At 55.7% G+C, this 18,038-nt stretch overlaps 5 protein-coding genes across 5 annotated transcripts in view; 2 read left to right on the forward strand and 3 right to left on the reverse strand.

Moving 5' to 3' along the window:
* GUITHDRAFT_147575 (hypothetical protein) overlaps window positions 1-1,728 on the reverse strand; it is a gene marked incomplete at both ends in the record, with an annotated part of 3,312 nt that extends 1,584 nt beyond the window's left edge. Inside the window, 5 exons of the mRNA XM_005820876.1 lie at window positions 165-203; window positions 382-434; window positions 734-767; window positions 942-1,045; window positions 1,266-1,728. Coding sequence (XP_005820933.1) covers window positions 165-203; window positions 382-434; window positions 734-767; window positions 942-1,045; window positions 1,266-1,728 — 693 coding nt within the window. The remainder of the gene's footprint in view (window positions 1-164; window positions 204-381; window positions 435-733; window positions 768-941; window positions 1,046-1,265) is intronic.
* Window positions 1,729-5,223: 3,495 nt separating this feature from the next.
* GUITHDRAFT_155898 (hypothetical protein) lies at window positions 5,224-6,830 on the forward strand. The gene is made up of 8 exons (XM_005820877.1): window positions 5,224-5,358; window positions 5,422-5,522; window positions 5,576-5,661; window positions 5,721-6,114; window positions 6,163-6,258; window positions 6,311-6,352; window positions 6,399-6,503; window positions 6,554-6,830. The coding sequence occupies exons 1-8, from the start codon at window positions 5,280-5,282 to the stop codon at window positions 6,590-6,592; spliced, it is 942 nt and encodes a 313-aa protein (XP_005820934.1). The 5' UTR covers window positions 5,224-5,279; the 3' UTR covers window positions 6,593-6,830.
* A 1,701-nt stretch (window positions 6,831-8,531) lies between these two features.
* On the reverse strand, window positions 8,532-10,455 carry GUITHDRAFT_166341 (hypothetical protein; the record flags this gene model as incomplete). Its single annotated transcript, XM_005820878.1, has 2 exons — window positions 9,764-10,455; window positions 8,532-9,726 (listed from the first exon to the last, which is right to left on the reverse strand). A coding segment is annotated over exon 2 (1,083 nt), but the record flags the coding sequence as incomplete, so codon positions are not given.
* A 713-nt stretch (window positions 10,456-11,168) lies between these two features.
* GUITHDRAFT_119882 (hypothetical protein) lies at window positions 11,169-16,542 on the forward strand (the record flags this gene model as incomplete). Its single annotated transcript, XM_005820879.1, has 20 exons — window positions 11,169-11,186; window positions 11,230-11,337; window positions 11,385-11,463; window positions 11,513-11,581; window positions 11,627-11,689; window positions 11,740-11,917; window positions 11,974-12,806; window positions 12,866-14,133; window positions 14,197-14,314; window positions 14,363-15,126; window positions 15,170-15,310; window positions 15,355-15,504; window positions 15,550-15,654; window positions 15,713-15,789; window positions 15,835-15,937; window positions 15,984-16,059; window positions 16,114-16,175; window positions 16,225-16,292; window positions 16,347-16,456; window positions 16,505-16,542. 20 exons carry the CDS (start codon window positions 11,169-11,171, stop codon window positions 16,540-16,542), a joined length of 4,428 nt encoding a protein of 1,475 aa, XP_005820936.1.
* Window positions 16,543-16,615: 73 nt separating this feature from the next.
* On the reverse strand, window positions 16,616-17,897 carry GUITHDRAFT_147579 (hypothetical protein; the record flags this gene model as incomplete). Its single annotated transcript, XM_005820880.1, has 6 exons — window positions 16,616-16,970; window positions 17,019-17,050; window positions 17,099-17,155; window positions 17,233-17,274; window positions 17,325-17,477; window positions 17,787-17,897. Coding segments are annotated over 6 exons (750 nt in total), but the record flags the coding sequence as incomplete, so codon positions are not given.
* Window positions 17,898-18,038: the final 141 nt, after the last annotated feature.

Consider the following 18,038-nt stretch of genomic DNA (forward strand, 5'->3'; position numbering starts at 1 on the left):
CTCCTCCCCCCTTTTTTAGCCGCAAGAACATGTAACAACACCCCCCCCCCCCCCCCCCCCGGCTCCTCCCTCCCCCCCCCCCCCCCCCCCCCCTCCTCCTCCTCCTCCTCCTCCTCCTCCTCCTCCTCGATCTCTTGCTCCACCCACTCGCTCCTTTCCTATACCTTCTTCCCGTCTTGGCTCTCAAAGATGGTAGAAGAAACCTGCCAGAACGGTGGGTCAGTGAAGATCATGCAAGGAAAAGCGACTAAGAAGGAGAGGACGGAGGAGGAAAAGGAGGAGAGAGAGGAGGAGAGAGGAGGGAGGGCGGGGGGGTTGAAGGAAGGGATGTAGGAGGGAGGGATTGGGGTGGTATAACAAAATCTTCTTATTTCTCTGTACCGGGTTCTCAACCGAAATTTTTCTCTCAAGCTCGAAAGAGACTATCTTTTGGCCTGTATGAAAAGAGTCAGGAGGATGACGCAATTTGAGTGAGAGAGTGGAGGGAGCGATGAACAAGAAGAACGGCAGTGATGGGCGAAGTCATTGCTGTAGGATGACGAGGACGAGGACGAGGACGAGGACGAGGACGAGGACGAGGACGAGGACGACAAAGAAGAGGAGTAGAATGAGGATGAGGATGACGAGGAGGACGTGGATAGGCCGAGGACGAGAGAACAGACGGAGAAATTTTACGGAAGGAGCATGTGGACATGAGATGAGAGGAGGAGCAGAGATTCGATTGAAGTTTCACCTTCATTTGTCTTCCTTTCGACCTCGATGGAAACCTGTAACATCGTCAACCTCTTCTACTCCTCTTGCAACACTGCTTTCCTCCCCCTCGTCCTCCTGCTCATTCATGTTCCTCCTCCACCACCCCAAACACCCCCACCACTTCCTTCTCCTCCTCCTTCTCGCTCCTACCTCCTCCTGCCTCCTCCTTTTCCACTTTCCCTCCTCACCTTGCTCCCCTTCACTCCTTGCAGCATTTCAGTGGCGTCGAACGGCGTCAGCCCCTTCATGGCGACCCCGTCGATGCTCACGAGTCGATCGCCTTTCTGCACTCCTGCGGATGCCATGAGCGGAAACGAGAGACATTCGCTTCTTGTGATCTATCTCTCTTCCCCTCCCCCCCTTCCCGTATCACCTCACCTCCTCTCATTCTTCTCCCCTTCCCTCCTCCTCCTCCTCCTCCTCCTCCTCCTCCTTCTCCTCGTTCCATCCTCCTTCTCATCCTTCCCCTCTCCTTCCTCCGCTGCCCCGTCTCCTCCCTCTCTCATCTTCACCTGCATCAGCAGCTGTAGATCCAGCAAGCGGAGGATACCCGATCAGCAGCCCCTGCTCATCCTGATTGACCGCGAGGCCAACCCCTGTAGCATCGTACTTGGTAAGCTTGACGAACTCGGAGGGAGGGAGGAAGCGAGTGTAGCGATCGCCCAGCTTCTTCAACACCTTCTTGATCTCCTTGTACGTCTCCTTCCTGTTCTCGAGCTTCTTTTCTTCCAGCTCCTTCTTCAACCCCTCCCATGACACGCTGTTGTACTCATGCAGCTCGCTGCTCCGCGCGACGCCTTCCTTGTTGGAGAGGTCGATGAAGTGACGGTCGACCACGTCCATCGCCTCAAACAGCAGCGCATGCTCTGCATCTTTCATGTCCTTGCTCTCCTCTGCTGGAGCGACTGCTGGGTTGAACAGGTACATAGAGAAGGCCAGCAAGAGCATCAGGGGAGCCCTCTGCAGGAAGCGCATGGCATCTACGGGTGCCTGCTGCTTGCAAGTGATCAGACATCTCCTCGTTGTCTTGTTGCCTCCTCGAGTCTTCATCGTCCGGCTACAACGACTGGTCCTGCATTGAGCCGAAACTTGCCCGAACTTGAGGGGTAGGGAGACAAAGCAGGACAAGGGATCAGAGGGGAACGCTGCTGCTCTCGATGATGCTGAACAGGATGGAGACAATGATCGAGGTGAAGCTGACGATGAAGAGCATGGCGACAGCGCCATTCTCGTTTCTCTCCATCGCCCCATGGCGGTTGGTTGCCCTGCGGATCCTGCCATGATTTTCGGCCCCCCACAAAAAAGGCAAGAAAGAAAAATTACGAAGAAAAAACGGTTTTACACAGCCAATAGTGAAGGCCTCACTCAGGCTCGCCGGGCCCACCTCAGTCACCGTCACGGTCGCCGGGCCCCGACTGTGAGTTCGGGGCGACCGGCGCCGAGCCGGGCCAGCCGCCGCGGCGGATGCCGCGGCGGACACCGGGCCACCGTGATCGTGCGGAAGGCCCTGGGGTTCGCCTGCCCGCACAGCGGCACGGCCATTTAAACTCCAGCTCCCGTACGGTACTCGGATGATCATCTCGTGGTCGCTCGGACTCAGTCGGAGCGTCCGATCCTCGCCAGGCCGCCCGGCACTGCGAGCGTAACTTCGGAGACCGGCATGACGCAGGCTACCGTACCGTGTTTGCCACGGACTGGCCTGATGGAACAAAAACTCTCCTGTAAACCAAGACGACTTACGTGTTTTGCGAGGCGGCATGTAGCGTGTGACAGTGTGGGACGAAGAGGGGGCTTTTCCTAGCCGTCTCAGCTTGCTAAGGTCCTCTCATGTCTGGATGCTTGGGTTTCACATCCTAGCATACAGTCTATCACTCATGTGCTCCTCAATTCTGGTTTTGTGTGCATTAAACTCGGTCTTGAGCAAAAACTGTCTTGTTACAACTAAGGTCGATGTCACGTGATATCTGCGTGACTTTGGACTAGTACAAGTCTAACAAACTTGTATTCCGTCATGGCCCGGCCGGGCTGGCCAGGCACCGCCGTTCACCCTCGGTCGACCAACACTACTTGAATGACCAGCACTATTCGGATGACCCAGCCCGGCTGCCAGTACAGGCCGGGCCGGACCCGGGCCCCGACCGTCAGTACTGTACCGACGGTGACTCGTGACCGTGACTCCAGTCCGAGGCCGGGCGGGGATGAGGGGGCCCGGGGAAAGGGAGTTAACCCCGCAGCTAGACGGACCCCCTCAGCCTCCCAGAGATTACAGGCAATACCCCTGGTGGGTACTTCGTATGGGTGGGGTACAATCAGAGGGCAAAGGAGGGGTGGGGAAGGACGGCCTTTGGTGTGAGCTGCCTTGATGGCAACCAGTAGCGCGATGGTTGTGTTGGTGCGTCCCCTCCTCCCCTCGCCGCTCCTCGCTAGTCCCTCCCTCTCCTGAGCTCTGCCGCCTGCTGACCCCCAGCCGCCGCTCTTGCCTGCGCGATGGGCACAAGGTCTCGGTAGAGGTGGTGTATCAGCTCTCGCGCGCGCAATCCGGGTGAGTCTGTACAAGCGTCAGAGGGAGGAAGGAGATGAAGAGCGAGGGCTAGCTTCTCTTGGTCGCAGGAGAGATGAAGCTCTCTGTCATCTTGCTGCATGCCGTGATCGGCTCGCTTCTTCCGTTGCATGCGTCCTCGCAGTGTGAGCGGCTGCTGGAGCAAGGCTTCGGCGGGGGAAGCTTCATCCATGGGAGCATATCATGGCGGCGGGTGTCGATGTACACGGTGGAGTTTGAGGTGATGAGCACGTGGCGGCGGAAGTTCGCGTGGCCTTGCAACCAGCAAGGCTTCAGCGGGAGGGACGGTTGGCCAGCGCCAGGGGACCGAGTGCTGACAGCAGGGCTGGGGTACAAGGAGGATCAGAGTCAAGGGGAGACGGTGGGGATCAGCTTCGAGACAGGAGACGGGGCGAGGTATCCTTTCTGGATGAGGGTGGACTCAATCTCAGTAGAGGAAGACTGGATGATGGGCACGTTTCGAATGAATCATACCTACCAAAGGGGCTATGAATCATGCTCAAGTAACCAGTCAACTTCACCTTACATTTGCAATCCATGGACAGCGAGGCTGGCAGGGTGCTGCCGGTACAACTACTCCGGAAGCTTCGCGATAGAGTCGCAGGTCGACCTCTCGAGCTTCAACGCCTCGTTTCGGATCGTGACCATGCCCGTCGTGTTTGCTCCGGTCGAGGCGAGCACGCGAGCGTCTACGATATGCTTCATACCTCGGTCGGGGATGGTGTCGAGGAGCGGGGGGACCGTGGGCTATCCCCTGGACGACTACGTGTATCAGAACGCGTCCTGGTCGCTGGTGGGATCGTACGCGGGTCAGGTCGGCTTGCTGTACAACAGGTCGGCCATGGGGGAGTACTGCGTGGGACTGGAGGTGCAGCCAGGTACCGGGATGGCAGTGACGGTGATGCTGAGCGTGGGGAACCTCAACTCGACATGCGAGCTTCAGGTCAGGGCGGCGAGCGCGAGCAGCCGCTTGCCGTCCAACACGACGCTGAGGTGTTGGAGCGAGGAGTGCGCGTCGCACATGGAGGTGTTTTTCGGGTACGACTTTCCCCGGCTGTACCCCGGGGAGATCGCGAGGGCGATGGCGGACATGTATGCAGAGAACAAGGACGGGAAGCCTCTGGAGGTGCGGTACAGGTTTGCCAGCAAGGAGCTGGCGAGCGCGGTGGTGTCGTCGGACAGCAGGGCGGTGGAGAGCGTTTACAGCTGGAACCTGTCAGAGGCTGGGCTGCACTCGAGCTTCACGCTGAACCACTTCAGCACGCCTGAGGACACGTACGTGACGGACATACACGTGCTCTACTCGCAAGCAGTCGACCAGGCCCAGCTGCCTCTGTACGGCAGCTTGTCGTCTGCATCACCGACGCCGGGAGAGTACACTGTGAACGTGACGTCGGTGTTCACGACGTTCCCGGCGAACGTGCTGGTGCTCTCACCCGACCCGAGCAGTCAGAGCTCTCATGGCTGGTCCTTCATGTACTACAAGACGCTACTCCGCCTGACCAAGCTGAGCATGTCGACGGACGCGTACGAGCTACGAGCTATCACAGACATACGACTGGTGAACAGCAGCAAGGAGGCAGAGCCTTTGCTGCGAGAGGGCTACGTGATGCTGGGGGAGAACCTGCTGGGGCCGGGGTCAGTCGGAGAGATCTACTTGCTGTACAAGCGGGGCACGGACCCGCCAATCATCGATGTCTCGATCAGCAACATCAGCGGATACAGCGCGGTAGGAGAGGGGAAGGGGGAGAGGAGGAGATCGAGAGGGGAGGGGAGGGGGAGGGGCACCAGAGTACATGTATGCGAGAAGAGGGATTGGGAGGCTGGAGTTGGGGCGGGGAGTAACGCAGGATGTTGGCTGCAGGTAGAAGCTTCCTCCTATTTACCAGCAGTGGGAGCAAATTCAACGGAAACGGAATATAGAGTAGTGCTGTACTACCTGAAGAAGCCGCTGAGCTCTCTGTCGATGAGCTTCTTGTGGACGCCTTGCGAGGCTGACGTGGGAGTCTACGTGATCTGCGCTCAGCTGGTAGACTCGTTGAGCGGTAAGACGTGCGGGCGGTAGGAGGGAGGAGGCTGACATGTGGTCGTGTGTGCTGGCACGTCAGGTGGAGGCGGCAGGACCCAGTGCACGTCGGTGACGGTCGGTCGAGCTCCTGCGCCGTACACGGAGGCGCTGCCGGTACAGGTAGCGACGATGGGAGAGGAGGTAGGAGGAGAGGGCGGGGGCGGGGGCATGGGAGCTGAGGAGATGGTGAGCAGCAACGGATCGTCTTCACGGTGGCGCGGCAGGACCAAGGCTTTGCCGAGTACTACAGGCTGCCGTCGATCCGTCTCTCGCGCATCCTGTAAGCTCAGAGGCTGGCGGGCTAGAGCTGGGGGCAGGGAGTGACGGGGCGGACGGCAGGGGGAACGTGCCGTCGCGTGTGGGGAACCTGACCACCTTTGAGCCGCTGCATCCTGTGGTGGAGATGCGGGTCAACGGGGCGACGACGATGACGCTGAGCAACGTGAGCGTCTTCGAGAACAAGACGCGGCTGGACGGGTCGAGGTACTCCTTCCAGGGGCTCTACAACGGGAGCATCGTGTGGACCCCGAGCCACCAGCTCAGCGGGTGGCAGGGAGCGATGTGCCTGACGACGTGCGTGTACCCGTTGACCTGTCGGGGGTGGAGCCGGGAGAGGAGGGCGGAGTGCTCGGAGTACTGCATCCCAGTGAGGGTGGAGCGGTGCAAGTGGTACGTGTCGCGGGCACAGACGTACACGGAGATAGCGGGGCTGTTCTCGACGAGCTCGCTGCTGGTACGAGACGAGAGGGGGGAAGAGGGAGGAGCTGACAGGGATGGGCAGCTCTGGTACATGAACCCAGTAAGGCAGTCCAGTCTGCATTACGACAACTTTCAAAGCTTAACGCCAGGTTACAATTTTATGATCTACCCTGGAGAGGTAGGAGGAGGAGACGGGGGGAAGGAGGAGGGGACTGAGACAGGCTGCGCAGACGATCAATGTTGGTCGGAAGTATCTGTCAGAGTATGAGAATGTACAAGTGTGAAAGATGTTTCAATGTTCGACTGAAAGTCTCTCAGATTTTTGATGTCGCACAATACTTTGGTATGAGCACCTCGGACATCTTGAGGATGAACGTCGACCTCAACTCCAGCGTTCTCAACAGCGACAAACAATTAAATCAGGTACAGGAGTAGGCAGGTATGTTGCGATATGATCTTACGTGCTGGAACAGGATCTTTGTATAGTACCAAACGTGTGCGTGATGTTGTAATGTGCGAGCAGAAGGATCAGCGCTGACGGTCTCATGACCTTGCAGTTGGGAATCTTTTCTATGTACAGAGAAATGAAGAAAACCCTCGATCAGTGCAACTTTGTGTATATCGCACTTGGTTTCCCTCTTGAACAATCCTAGCATCTCCATGTAAGATCGCACGCTCTGATTGTGGAAAGAATTTGGCGAGATGGTTGAATCTAGTGTAGAAACAGAAAATAAATGTAACAAGACACAGACACGAGTGTTTCAGCTAATCATTTACAAGAGCTCATTTCCTCATTCCAGCCCATGTCAAATCGTCGATCTAAACAACTTGTACGGGGAACATCATTTGAAAATGCATATGTTTGGTACTATACAAAGATCCTGTTCCAGCACGTAAGATCATATCGCAACATACCTGCCTACTCCTGTACCTGATTTAATTGTTTGTCGCTGTTGAGAACGCTGGAGTTGAGGTCGACGTTCATCCTCAAGATGTCCGAGGTGCCGATGCTGAACAGAGCAGCTACATGGGAAACCTGAGGTGATAGGTAAGACACAAGACAACGACCTCAAGTCGCTCATACATTCTTTCCAGTCGAATGAAACAACCTTCCAACATTGATCGTCTGCACAGCCTGTCTCAGTCCCCTCCTCCTCCCTCCCGTCCCCTCCTCCTCCCTCCCGTCTCCTCCTCCTCCTACCTCTCCAGGGTAGAACATAAAATTGTAACCTGGCGTTAAGCTTTGAAAGTTGTCGTAATGCAGACTGGACTGCCTTACTGGGTTCATGTACCAGAGCTGCCCATCCCTGTCAGCTCCTCCCTCTTCCCCCCTCTCGTCTCGTACCAGCAGCGAGCTCGTCGAGAACAGCCCCGCTATCTCCGTGTACGTCTGTGCCCGCGACACGTACCACTTGCACCGCTCCACCCTCACTGGGATGCAGTACTCCGAGCACTCCGCCCTCCTCTCCCGGCTCCACCCCCGACAGGTCAACGGGTACACGCACGTCGTCAGGCACATCGCTCCCTGCCACCCGCTGAGCTGGTGGCTCGGGGTCCACACGATGCTCCCGTTGTAGAGCCCCTGGAAGGAGTACCTCGACCCGTCCAGCCGCGTCTTGTTCTCGAAGACGCTCACGTTGCTCAGCGTCATCGTCGTCGCCCCGTTGACCCGCATCTCCACCACAGGATGCAGCGGCTCAAAGGTGGTCAGGTTCCCCACACGCGACGGCACGTTCCCCCTGCCGTCCGCCCCGTCACTCCCTGCCCCCAGCTCTAGCCCGCCAGCCTCTGAGCTTACAGGATGCGCGAGAGACGGATCGACGGCAGCCTGTAGTACTCGGCAAAGCCTTGGTCCTGCCGCGCCACCGTGAAGACGATCCGTTGCTGCTCACCATCTCCTCAGCTCCCATGCCCCCGCCCCCGCCCTCTCCTCCTACCTCCTCTCCCATCGTCGCTACCTGTACCGGCAGCGCCTCCGTGTACGGCGCAGGAGCTCGACCGACCGTCACCGACGTGCACTGGGTCCTGCCGCCTCCACCTGACGTGCCAGCACACACGACCACATGTCAGCCTCCTCCCTCCTACCGCCCGCACGTCTTACCGCTCAACGAGTCTACCAGCTGAGCGCAGATCACGTAGACTCCCACGTCAGCCTCGCAAGGCGTCCACAAGAAGCTCATCGACAGAGAGCTCAGCGGCTTCTTCAGGTAGTACAGCACTACTCTATATTCCGTTTGCGTATTTGCTCCCACTGCTGGTAAATAGGAGGAAGCTTCTACCTGCGGCCAACATCCTGCGTCACTCCCCGCCCCGCTTCTGTGCCCCTCTCCTCCTCTCCCTTGGGCCCCCCGTCCCTCCCAATCCCTCTTCTCGCATACATGTACTCTGGTGCCCCTCTTCCTCCCCTCCTCTCCCCTCCTCTCCCCTCCTCTCCCCCTTCCCCTCTCCTACCGCGCTGTATCCGCTGATGTTGCTGATCGAGACATTGATGATTGGCGGGTCCGTGCCCCGCTTGTACAGCAAGTAGATCTCTCCGACTGACCCCGGCCCCAGCAGGTTCTCCCCCAGCATCACGTAGCCCTCTCGCAGCAAAGGCTCTGCCTCCTTGCTGCTGTTCACCAGTCGTATGTCTGTGATAGCTCGCAGCTCGTACGCGTCCGTCGACATGCTCAGCTTGGTCAGGCGGAGTAGCGTCTTGGAGTACATGAAGGACCAGCCATGAGAGCTCTGACTGCTCGGGTCGGGTGAGAGCACCAGCACGTTCGCCGGGAACGTCGTGAACACCGACGTCACGTTCACAGTGTACTCTCCCGGCGTCGGTGATGCAGACGACAAGCTGCCGTACAGAGGCAGCTGGGCCTGGTCGACTGCTTGCGAGTAGAGCACGTGTATGTCCGTCACGTACGTGTCCTCAGGCGTGCTGAAGTGGTTCAGCGTGAAGCTCGAGTGCAGCCCAGCCTCTGACAGGTTCCAGCTGTAAAAGCTCTCTACCGCCCTGCTGTCCGACGACACCACCGCGCTCGCCAGCTCCTTGCTGGCAAACCTGTACCGCACCTCCAGAGGCCTCCCGTCCTTGTTCTCTGCATACATGTCCGCCATCGCCCTCGCGATCTCCCCGGGGTACAGCCGGGGAAAGTCGTACCCGAAAAACACCTCCATGTGCGACGCGCACTCCTCGCTCCAACACCTCAGCGTCGTGTTGGACGGCAAGCGGCTGCTCGCGCTCGCCGCCCTGACCTGAAGCTCGCATGTCGAGTTGAGGTTCCCCACGCTCAGCATCACCGTCACTGCCATCCCGGTACCTGGCTGCACCTCCAGTCCCACGCAGTACTCCCCCATCGCCGACCTGTTGTACAGCAAGCCGACCTGACCTGCGTACGATCCCACCAGCGACCAGGACGCGTTCTGATACACGTAGTCGTCCAGCGGATAGCCCACGGTCCCCCCGCTCCTCGACACCATCCCCGACCGAGGTATGAAGCATATCGTAGACGCTCGCGTGCTCGCCTCGACCGGAGCAAACACGACGGGCATGGTCACGATCCGAAACGAGGCGTTGAAGCTGGAGAGGTCGACCTGCGACTCTATCGCGAAGCTTCCGGAGTAGTTGTACCGGCAGCACCCTGCCAGCCTCGCTGTCCATGGATTGCAAATGTAAGGTGAAGTTGACTGGTTACTTGAGCATGATTCATAGCCCCTTTGGTAGGTATGATTCATTCGAAACGTGCCCATCATCCAGTCTTCCTCTACTGAGATTGAGTCCACCCTCATCCAGAAAGGATACCTCGCCCCGTCTCCTGTCTCGAAGCTGATCCCCACCGTCTCCCCTTGACTCTGATCCTCCTTGTACCCCAGCCCTGCTGTCAGCACTCGGTCCCCTGGCGCTGGCCAACCGTCCCTCCCGCTGAAGCCTTGCTGGTTGCAAGGCCACGCGAACTTCCGCCGCCACGTGCTTATCACCTCAAACTCCACCGTGTTCATCGACACCCGCCGCCATGATATGCTCCCATGGATGAAGCTTCCCCCGCCGAAGCCTTGCTCCAGCAGCCGCTCACACTGCGAGGACGCATGCAACGGAAGAAGCGAGCCGATCACGGCATGCAGCAAGATGACAGAGAGCTTCATCTCTCCTGCGACCAAGAGAAGCTAGCCCTCGCTCTTCATCTCCTTCCTCCCTCTGACGCTTGTACAGACTCACCCGGATCGCGCGCGCGAGAGCTGATACACCACCTCTACCGAGACCTTGTGCACATCGCACAGGCAAGAGCGGCGGCTGGGGGTCAGCAGGCGGCAGAGCTCAGGAGAGGGAGGGACTAGCGAGGAGCGGCGAGGGGAGGAGGGGACGCACCAACACAACCATCGCGCTACTGGTTGCCATCAAGGCAGCTCACACCAAAGGCCGTCCTTCCCCACCCCTCCTTTGCCCTCTGATTGTACCCCACCAATACCAAGTACCCACCAGGGGTATTGCCTTTAATCTCTGGGAGGCTGAGGGGGTCCGTCTAGCTGCGGGGTTAACTCCCTTTCCCCGGGCCCCCTCATCCACCAATTTCTTTGGGTTCCGACATGGGCCGGTAGCTACGAGAACTGGTGGCTCGAGGAGGAGGGCGAGAAGGAGGAGGAGAAGGCAGACGATGAGGAGGGGAGGAGGAAGAGGAGGAGAAGGCAGGCGATGAGGAAGTGAGGAGGAAGAGAAGGAGCATGGAAGGCGATAAAGAAGAGGAGGACGAGGTCGTCGCCCCAGCATGCTACATCGAAGGATGAGCGCGATGCTATCCAGACTCGACCAAACGATCTGACGAGGACTCAAGATTCGAGGAAGATCATCTAAGGTATGACAGTTGATATGCAAGTTCGCAGCTGTACCAAGATCCTGTTCATGATCCTTTGTTTCATCACATGAACAGACATGCAGGAAGAATCGGAGCTTTCGGGATTCGTAGCACGTAAAAGAGCTTTCATTTGAGATGCCATCCTCTCAGTTTCAAGAGATTTTGAGGTAAAGAGTGTAAAACGATCTCGAATCTCCTCTCATCGTCTGAGAACTGCAGGAGCGAGCAGTCAGATCGGAATGAGTTTCATCGGAGAATGGGAATTGAGGCCCCAGTAATGGATGTTTCCTTCACAACCAGCTTGACAAGTGAATCAGGCGAACAAGGAGAAAGATGACATCCGATGTCATCGAACGCCAGCTGACGTGATGACTTTGGAGAAGCAACTACAGCACAAGACTGCCATAGTCAAGAGACACCAGGAGGTTGTCTGATATCGGACTGACCTCTCTTCTTGTTGACCGCTTCCAAGATGGATGAAATCCTCAAGACTGCTGGTGTGAGGGCGACAGATAGGGTTTACATTGAATCGCTGCTGTCAGTTTCCTCGAGTATGAACAAACACTCTCGAGTTGCTGCTGCTGATTGCTCGCTTCCCAGGATATCTGGATGTCACTCTTCAAGACTCGCTAGAGGTCTCTCTGCGCGATCTTGACAGGAGAGACGTGGGTAAGTTTGAGAGAAAAGCATGTCATATCAAGTGATTCTTTCAAGGACATGTCAGTGTTTCTAAAGTCTACATGGCATATGATGAAGCGAAGTCAAAGCCATCGAAGAGTGAACATTGTTCTCCATAATCTTGTTGAATTTGATGTCTGACTGCGCAGAAATTCCTGAGAGTGGAGAGAAAATTCTGTTGAAGGTATTCAAGCAGAACGCCAGCGAGTTGCAACCAGCGGAGATCGTGGACACATACCTGGACAACGACAGGAGGGTCAAGTTCATGCTCCGATTGGCTGACTCGTCGTTGAGCGAAAACTTCAGGTCGAGGATCTTCACTGAGAGGTATGAAAGGCTTGAGGTTCTTTCTTAGTGTCGCCTGCTGAAGCTGGGGTTGGAAGCGAGATTGCAGATCCACACCATGGGCTGATGCAAGAAGACGTCATTCCTCAGAGCAAAGATTTGGCATCAATGATATCAGACATCTTGCAAACACGTAAGGTTGCTCCCAACATGCAACAAGTGTGTAGTAAGTTCATCTTGAGTCAACCCTTCAAAGTCAGCAGCTGGGTGCATGGGTTTGAGGACGATGTGTTCGAGACCATCTTGATTCCTCTCAGCAAGTTTGAAATCGACGCCCTGCTCAAGGCAGACCAGCAAAAGTTGGAGGAGACGCTGGTGGCTCGTATAGAGGGTGAGATTCTGCGGTTCATAGAGACCTTCGGAGACAGTGATGACGTCACGTCCAAGTTCGAGTCGAATGTTGCAGAGAGTGAAGAGCCCAAGTCGTTGATCTCTCGATCCATCAGCAGCAGAAGGAGCAGGTCGACCTCCCACAACGATGACTTGCTCTCGATGTCTTCTGCTGCTGTCACTCTCAACTCGAGAAAGAACGCTCTCAATATGAACAAGAAGAGGAATACAGGCTTCAAGATTCGTGTCGACACCAATGACTCGAAGCGATTTGAAATCTTCGAGATGGATTTCAACTTTGACTATCAGTACACTGCTCCTTACTTTGTCTTGCGTGCAAATTGTGAAGCGTATCTCGGGCTGTCCAAGACAGAGCGATTTGTTGATCTGCTGCTCAACTCAAAGGTGGTGGGTAAGGATCGCAAAGATGCGCTCAGCGTTCTGAACCTACAGTTTCAAAAGACTTGTGACGTCTTCATTCAGCATTTGAGTGACGCAGAGACTTCTGGTCTGCATCAGCAACTGAACTCTCTTGACAAAGGTGATGCTCTGATTTTGATATCGGTGTTGTCTGCCTCTGATTGCAGCTTTGTATTGTAGAGTTCATGGATGTCAAAGCGATGTTCGTAGAGTTGATCGCTGCTGTCGAGAAAAACCCCAAACTTGGAGAAAATCAAAAGAAGACGCAAGGAAAGGAGCCCATGGAATTTGAACATGAATACTTCGCATGGCTGATTTCAAAGAAGTTTTCATACTTCCTTGATCGTGAAGTCAATCTCAGAACCCAGCAGATCTTTGATTCTGCACTCAACCATGCCATGACCCACCATATCGCGAAGTTGCATATCCAAACAATCATCCCCACGTTTGAATCATTGAGCTCTGCCGTCGAGGTTGTTCAGCGAGCGTTCCGCTCGTTTCTCTCGCGCAGAGCGATCAGGGAGTGTGAGGCGTACTGGAGCAGGATAACAGGAAGCATCCTCTTTGAAGGCCCGGTAGAGCCCTTGCAGAAGAACTTCATCGTGTCGGACGGACCAGAGGTCTGGAACTACTACCGCGACCACTCCATCTCCATCCAAGTGCCGGGAGGAGGAGGAGAGGTGGAAACAAGGATCATTCGGCGGTACACAGCCTCGAGGCAGGTACAAGTGCAGACTCCCTTCTCCTTCGTCCCTTGCAAGGGCCTCAGGTACGACATGAACCATCCCGATGATCCGCGAACGGTCGAGGCGATGCGACGGGACCTCTTCCTGACCGAAGACTTGAGTCACTCCGGCATGATCGGCAAGCAGGAGCTGCAGAGGATCTTGTTGCTGGTGGGGGTCCAGCAGGACCTCGAGGACTGCGAGGAGCTCGTGGAGAGGTATGGGAGTAAGAGCTCGGGCAAGGTGACGTTGCAGGAGTACCTCAAGCTCATGAATGACAAGACCAGCGCTGAGCACAAGGCAAGAAGTATGCTGCACATAAGCAAGTCAGAGGCTTCGTCCCTGTCGCACAGAGTCAGCATCGTCTCATCCTCCATGCCTCCCTCCTACGTCAGCGGGAGGCAGTTTGGCAGCGCAGACGACTATGAAAGTGAGGTCGAGGTAGCCGGAATGTGGGCCTTCTTCGGAGAGTACAGAGACTTTGCTGGTGAGGTGGTGCGGTCATGGCCAGACAATTCTCTTCCAGAGATCTTGAACGATGTCTCCGGCAAGGTGGTGGTGATCGACTTTGATCAGGACAACTTCTTAGAACAGGCTCAAAACGCTTCAGACTGCGGAGCTCGCGCGATTCTGTTTTCCCAGCACACCATCGCATCTGAGAAACACTTCTCGCAGGATTTCTTCTCGGATTCAAAGGCAAAAGCTCGCCAGTTTCCTCTGCCGGTAAGTCGGATGGAACTTGTTAGAGCTGCTGCAAGACAAAGACAGTGAGTTGGACATGTTCAGATCATCATGATACATCGGCAACATAAGCGAATGCTGCTCAACGGTTCGTTGGTGAGAGTTGAGATTGTCAACCCCGACAAGAAGAACATGTTTTCATGTTGGCCTTGCAAGGCATTGAGTAAGTTAAGTCTCTTCATGCCTGATGGTTCAATTGACACAAGTGCAGGTGTGAATGAAATTGAAGAGAACATCTCGAACAGCAGAGAAGAGATGGAGAATATCTTCATGAAAGCACTCAACAGCGTCATAGAAGAAGCTTCTGTCTTCGGTTCAACCATGCAGGATGTGGAAGTTTGGAACGATGATGAATTGAATGAGGCGATGAAAGCTATCCACTGGAACGTGAGCGTGCAAGAGAAGAACAAGGACGAAATTCGTCTTGGTCTGAAGTTCACCAACGCTATCCACCCGCAAACCAAGTTCGAGAAGCTTGTGGAGCTTCAGTTGAACGGCGCAAGCTTCCTACCAACGTTGCCTTCACCTCAGGACCAGTACTTCATCAAGCTCAGATGTCAAGAAGAGACAACTGAAACAGCAAAGATGGAGGGGAACGACAGTCCCTTTTGGGGGGAGAACTTTCAGTTTCGTCTCACAGATGATAAAGTGTTGAAAGAGACCTTGGTGGAGATCAAGGAAACTTTCGACAGGATTTGCGACAACGATTCGATCTCAGTGAACGACCTGCCGAAACTCTTCGGAGAGTTCAACACCTTGCTGCAGAACGAAGAGGCCACGATGATCCTCAAGAAGTACGACGCCAACAAGAACGGGACGCTTGAATGGAACGAGATCGTGAGACTGTACCAGGACTTCCAGCTTGCAAACTTCTACATCGAGCTGGAACTTTGCTTTCAGTCCGGCGAAGAAAGTTTCAAGATCGGACACAGCATCATCACCCTCCCCGAGAACCCGACGAAGAGATCCGAGATGGTCCCTGAATTTCTCAGCTCGCTGTTTGCTGACGTTGCAACAGATGGTCTACATCCAGAACGACGTCGGGAGGTTTCTCATGAACGAGGAGGACTGCATGTCCTTCGTACGCGTGGAGGTGCAGGTGCTGCAGTATTCCTCCATGCGGCAAGAAGCCTCGCCGGCCAGTAAAGCCGTTGCCCTGGTGACACGTCAGATCGCGAGTTTGTGGCTGTGACTTGCGCCCAGCTGTTGAGCAACGGAGCTGTGAAGGAGGAGCTGAAAGCAGCTCGAGCCATCGACTCTGACAAGTTCTCGACCTGTCTGGTCCTGCGCAAAGTTGTGCCTGACATCTCGGAGCACCCTCACCGCCTGTTCCGCTGCTTCGTCCACGACGAGGTAACGTGCGATTCTGACGGCGATGTGTTGACTTGCGGGCTGCAGACGGTGACTGCTATCTCCCAACTCAACTCTTCCGTCTTCTACTTCGAGCTGCAGAGCAGCAAGGTGCTGCAGGGCGTGAAGGCGTCAGTCTTGAAGTTCTTCCACGTGCGACAAGAGAACTCCCGAGCATGCGTGACCTCTGCTCTCTGAACGAAGTGAGCAGGAGGAGCTTCACATGAAGATGAAGGCCATGGCGTTCGACGATTTCCTCTTCGACGTCTTCGTCCCTCCTGATCAAGGGTAGCTATCACCCCAGCAGGTTCGAAGAGGATGATCCCATGGCAGGCGATGTATCCTGCTGGAAGTCTACCCGTTCAGTGACAGCACTGACGCTGCTCTGTACGACTGGAGCAGCGAAGATGATCGGAGGATAGTGCTGGGCGACAAGGTGCCTTGAGATGGCTCCCTTGAGCGAGGAGATGATCGAGCTTCAGGTGCCGAGGTCCCATCGCAGCACAAAAGACGCGCGGAGGACGAGCTTGCTGTTTCCCCCTTGCGATGTCCGTGTTGGTGAGGGAGGATGGAGGGAGGGGAAGGAGTTGGTTCACGTTGCTCCCTCCCTAGCCCGCAGCCCGAGGCGCCATGTTGTTTCAACCCTGCCCGAGAGACTTCAGAACTGCTTCAAGGTCGCTGAGAGGAGTCGAGAGGCGCTGGGATGCTGAAGTTTGGATGCAGCGAGTTCTAGAGGAGAAAAAGTTGTCACATCTGTTGGAAGAGGAAGAGAATCAGGAAGAGGAAGAGAAGTAATCAATGCTGAAGGATCAAATTCCACGGGTTCTGGTGACTCTCTGACACAGGACTGAAGTGCATGAGCGATCAGGAATGAGGTTGTTCAACATGACAAGCTCCATCCTCCAAAGAAAAGTAAAGAAGATGACCACTAGGAATCTCAAGTCTCCTCGAACAGGTTCGAAGTCTCTCTCCCCCCTCCTCCATCTGATCGCTGGAAAATCAGAAGGTCAAGTGAAGACGAGAGTATGTACAGTATCGTGAGCCCTCAACTCCCGTGAACTGACCCGGAATGGCGGGAGGAGGTTTGTTGTAGATGATTGTTCTATGTACAAGTTCAGTAAAGAAGACCTTGAGTCGCCTGAAGATCGTTGATCTCCTTAACATGATATCGAAACTGAAGCGTTAGGAACGCCCCGATGCCGTCGCTCCCTACCAGCCTCTTCTCCTCTCTCGCCTGCTTGTTCTTGGCAGCTCTTTCGGGAGCGTACAGAGGAAAGTTCTTGGTCAAGGAGCCGTTCAGCATCGTTACACCACATTCTCGAAGGATGTTGTTGAGGTTTTCGCATGTCAATCTTGACCTTCCGATCACTTCATGCTCGTTCGACATGTTGTAGGTGTACAACTCAAACGTCAGCTCCGCATCGGCGCTCGATCGCAGCAGGAACTTCTCGTCCCACACTGGCGAGAGGCTGAACTCAATGTCAGCTTCTTCCGGTCCATCGATCACGTTGCTTCACCTCTTCGCCGACACTTTAGAGGTGAAAACCGCCTAGAGGTTTGACATCGGTCAATTCTCAACGGACGTCAAGTCACTGACCTTGTTCTGCATCGTCGCCACCACAAAAGTGTCGGGAAGGGCTCCAGAGTCCAGCTTCTGCAGATGACCTACGACAAGGGTCTTAGGAACCTCCAGCTGGGCTCGAGCTGCACACCAGCTGAGGCGACGGTCACCTCCAGCCTCCTGCACTGCCCTGCGACTCCGAACAGCCCGTCCTGCCGGGGGAGCTAGTCAGCAAGCACGTAGCTGACGGGGAGCTGGGAACCTCCAGTCGGAACCGAAGATGGTTGGGCTCGAGATCAGCGATGTCGGAGTAGACAAGGTCCCTGGCGAAGTCGACGAGGAGGTCGAGGCAGTGCTCTACCTCGTCATGCGGCATGTCCTCGACCCCCGCCATGTACCTCGGCATCTGCATGTGCTGATGGGACTGCGTCAGAAGCTCCTGCTCTGAGAAAGCTTGCCTTGATATGAACGACTCTGCCGCTGCTGCTGCTGCTGCTGCTGCTGCTGCTGCTGCTGCTGCTGCTGCTGCTGCTGCTGCTGCTGCTGCTGCTGCTGCTGCTGCTGCTGCTGCTGCTGTCTCCCCCATCCTCCTCTTCCTCCTTGTCCTCCTCATTGTCTTGCTCTACCGCGCGTTCTTCCTCCTCCTCTCCCTCTCCCTCTTTCCTTCTTCCTCTTCCTCATCCCGTCATTGTCCTGTTCCTTGTCCTCGTCCTCCTGTTCTCACCTTGTTCTTCTTGATCATCTGCTCGATCCATCCGCCCAGCTGGGGCTTCCATGAGGGAGCTGAAAATTGCACGATGCGCCCGCAGAGGAGGGGGCTGCCGAGGTTTTCAACCTGGAGGAAGAAGATGCTCTTTGCTTGCTCGGAGAGTACTTGTCTTGCTGTGGATGAACAATGAGTTGAGGAAAGCGAGGACGGATGATATGATAGAGATGATGGAGGTGATGATGATGATGATGATGATGATGATGATGA

Source organism: Guillardia theta (assembly GCF_000315625.1).
Source record: "Guillardia theta CCMP2712 unplaced genomic scaffold GUITHscaffold_161, whole genome shotgun sequence".
In the NCBI taxonomy this organism is placed as follows: Eukaryota; class Cryptophyceae; order Pyrenomonadales; family Geminigeraceae; genus Guillardia; species Guillardia theta.

Coding starts and splice junctions, on each gene's coding strand:
- GUITHDRAFT_155898 (XM_005820877.1), top strand. CDS start 5,280: ATGAGCTTCTTGTGGACGCCTTGCGAGGCTGACGTGGGAGTCTACGTG. Junction 5,359..5,421: donor GCTGGTAGACTCGTTGAGCG/GTAAGACGTGCG, acceptor CTGGCACGTCAG/GTGGAGGCGGCAGGACCCAG. Junction 5,523..5,575: donor TAGCGACGATGGGAGAGGAG/GTAGGAGGAGAG, acceptor GATGGTGAGCAG/CAACGGATCGTCTTCACGGT.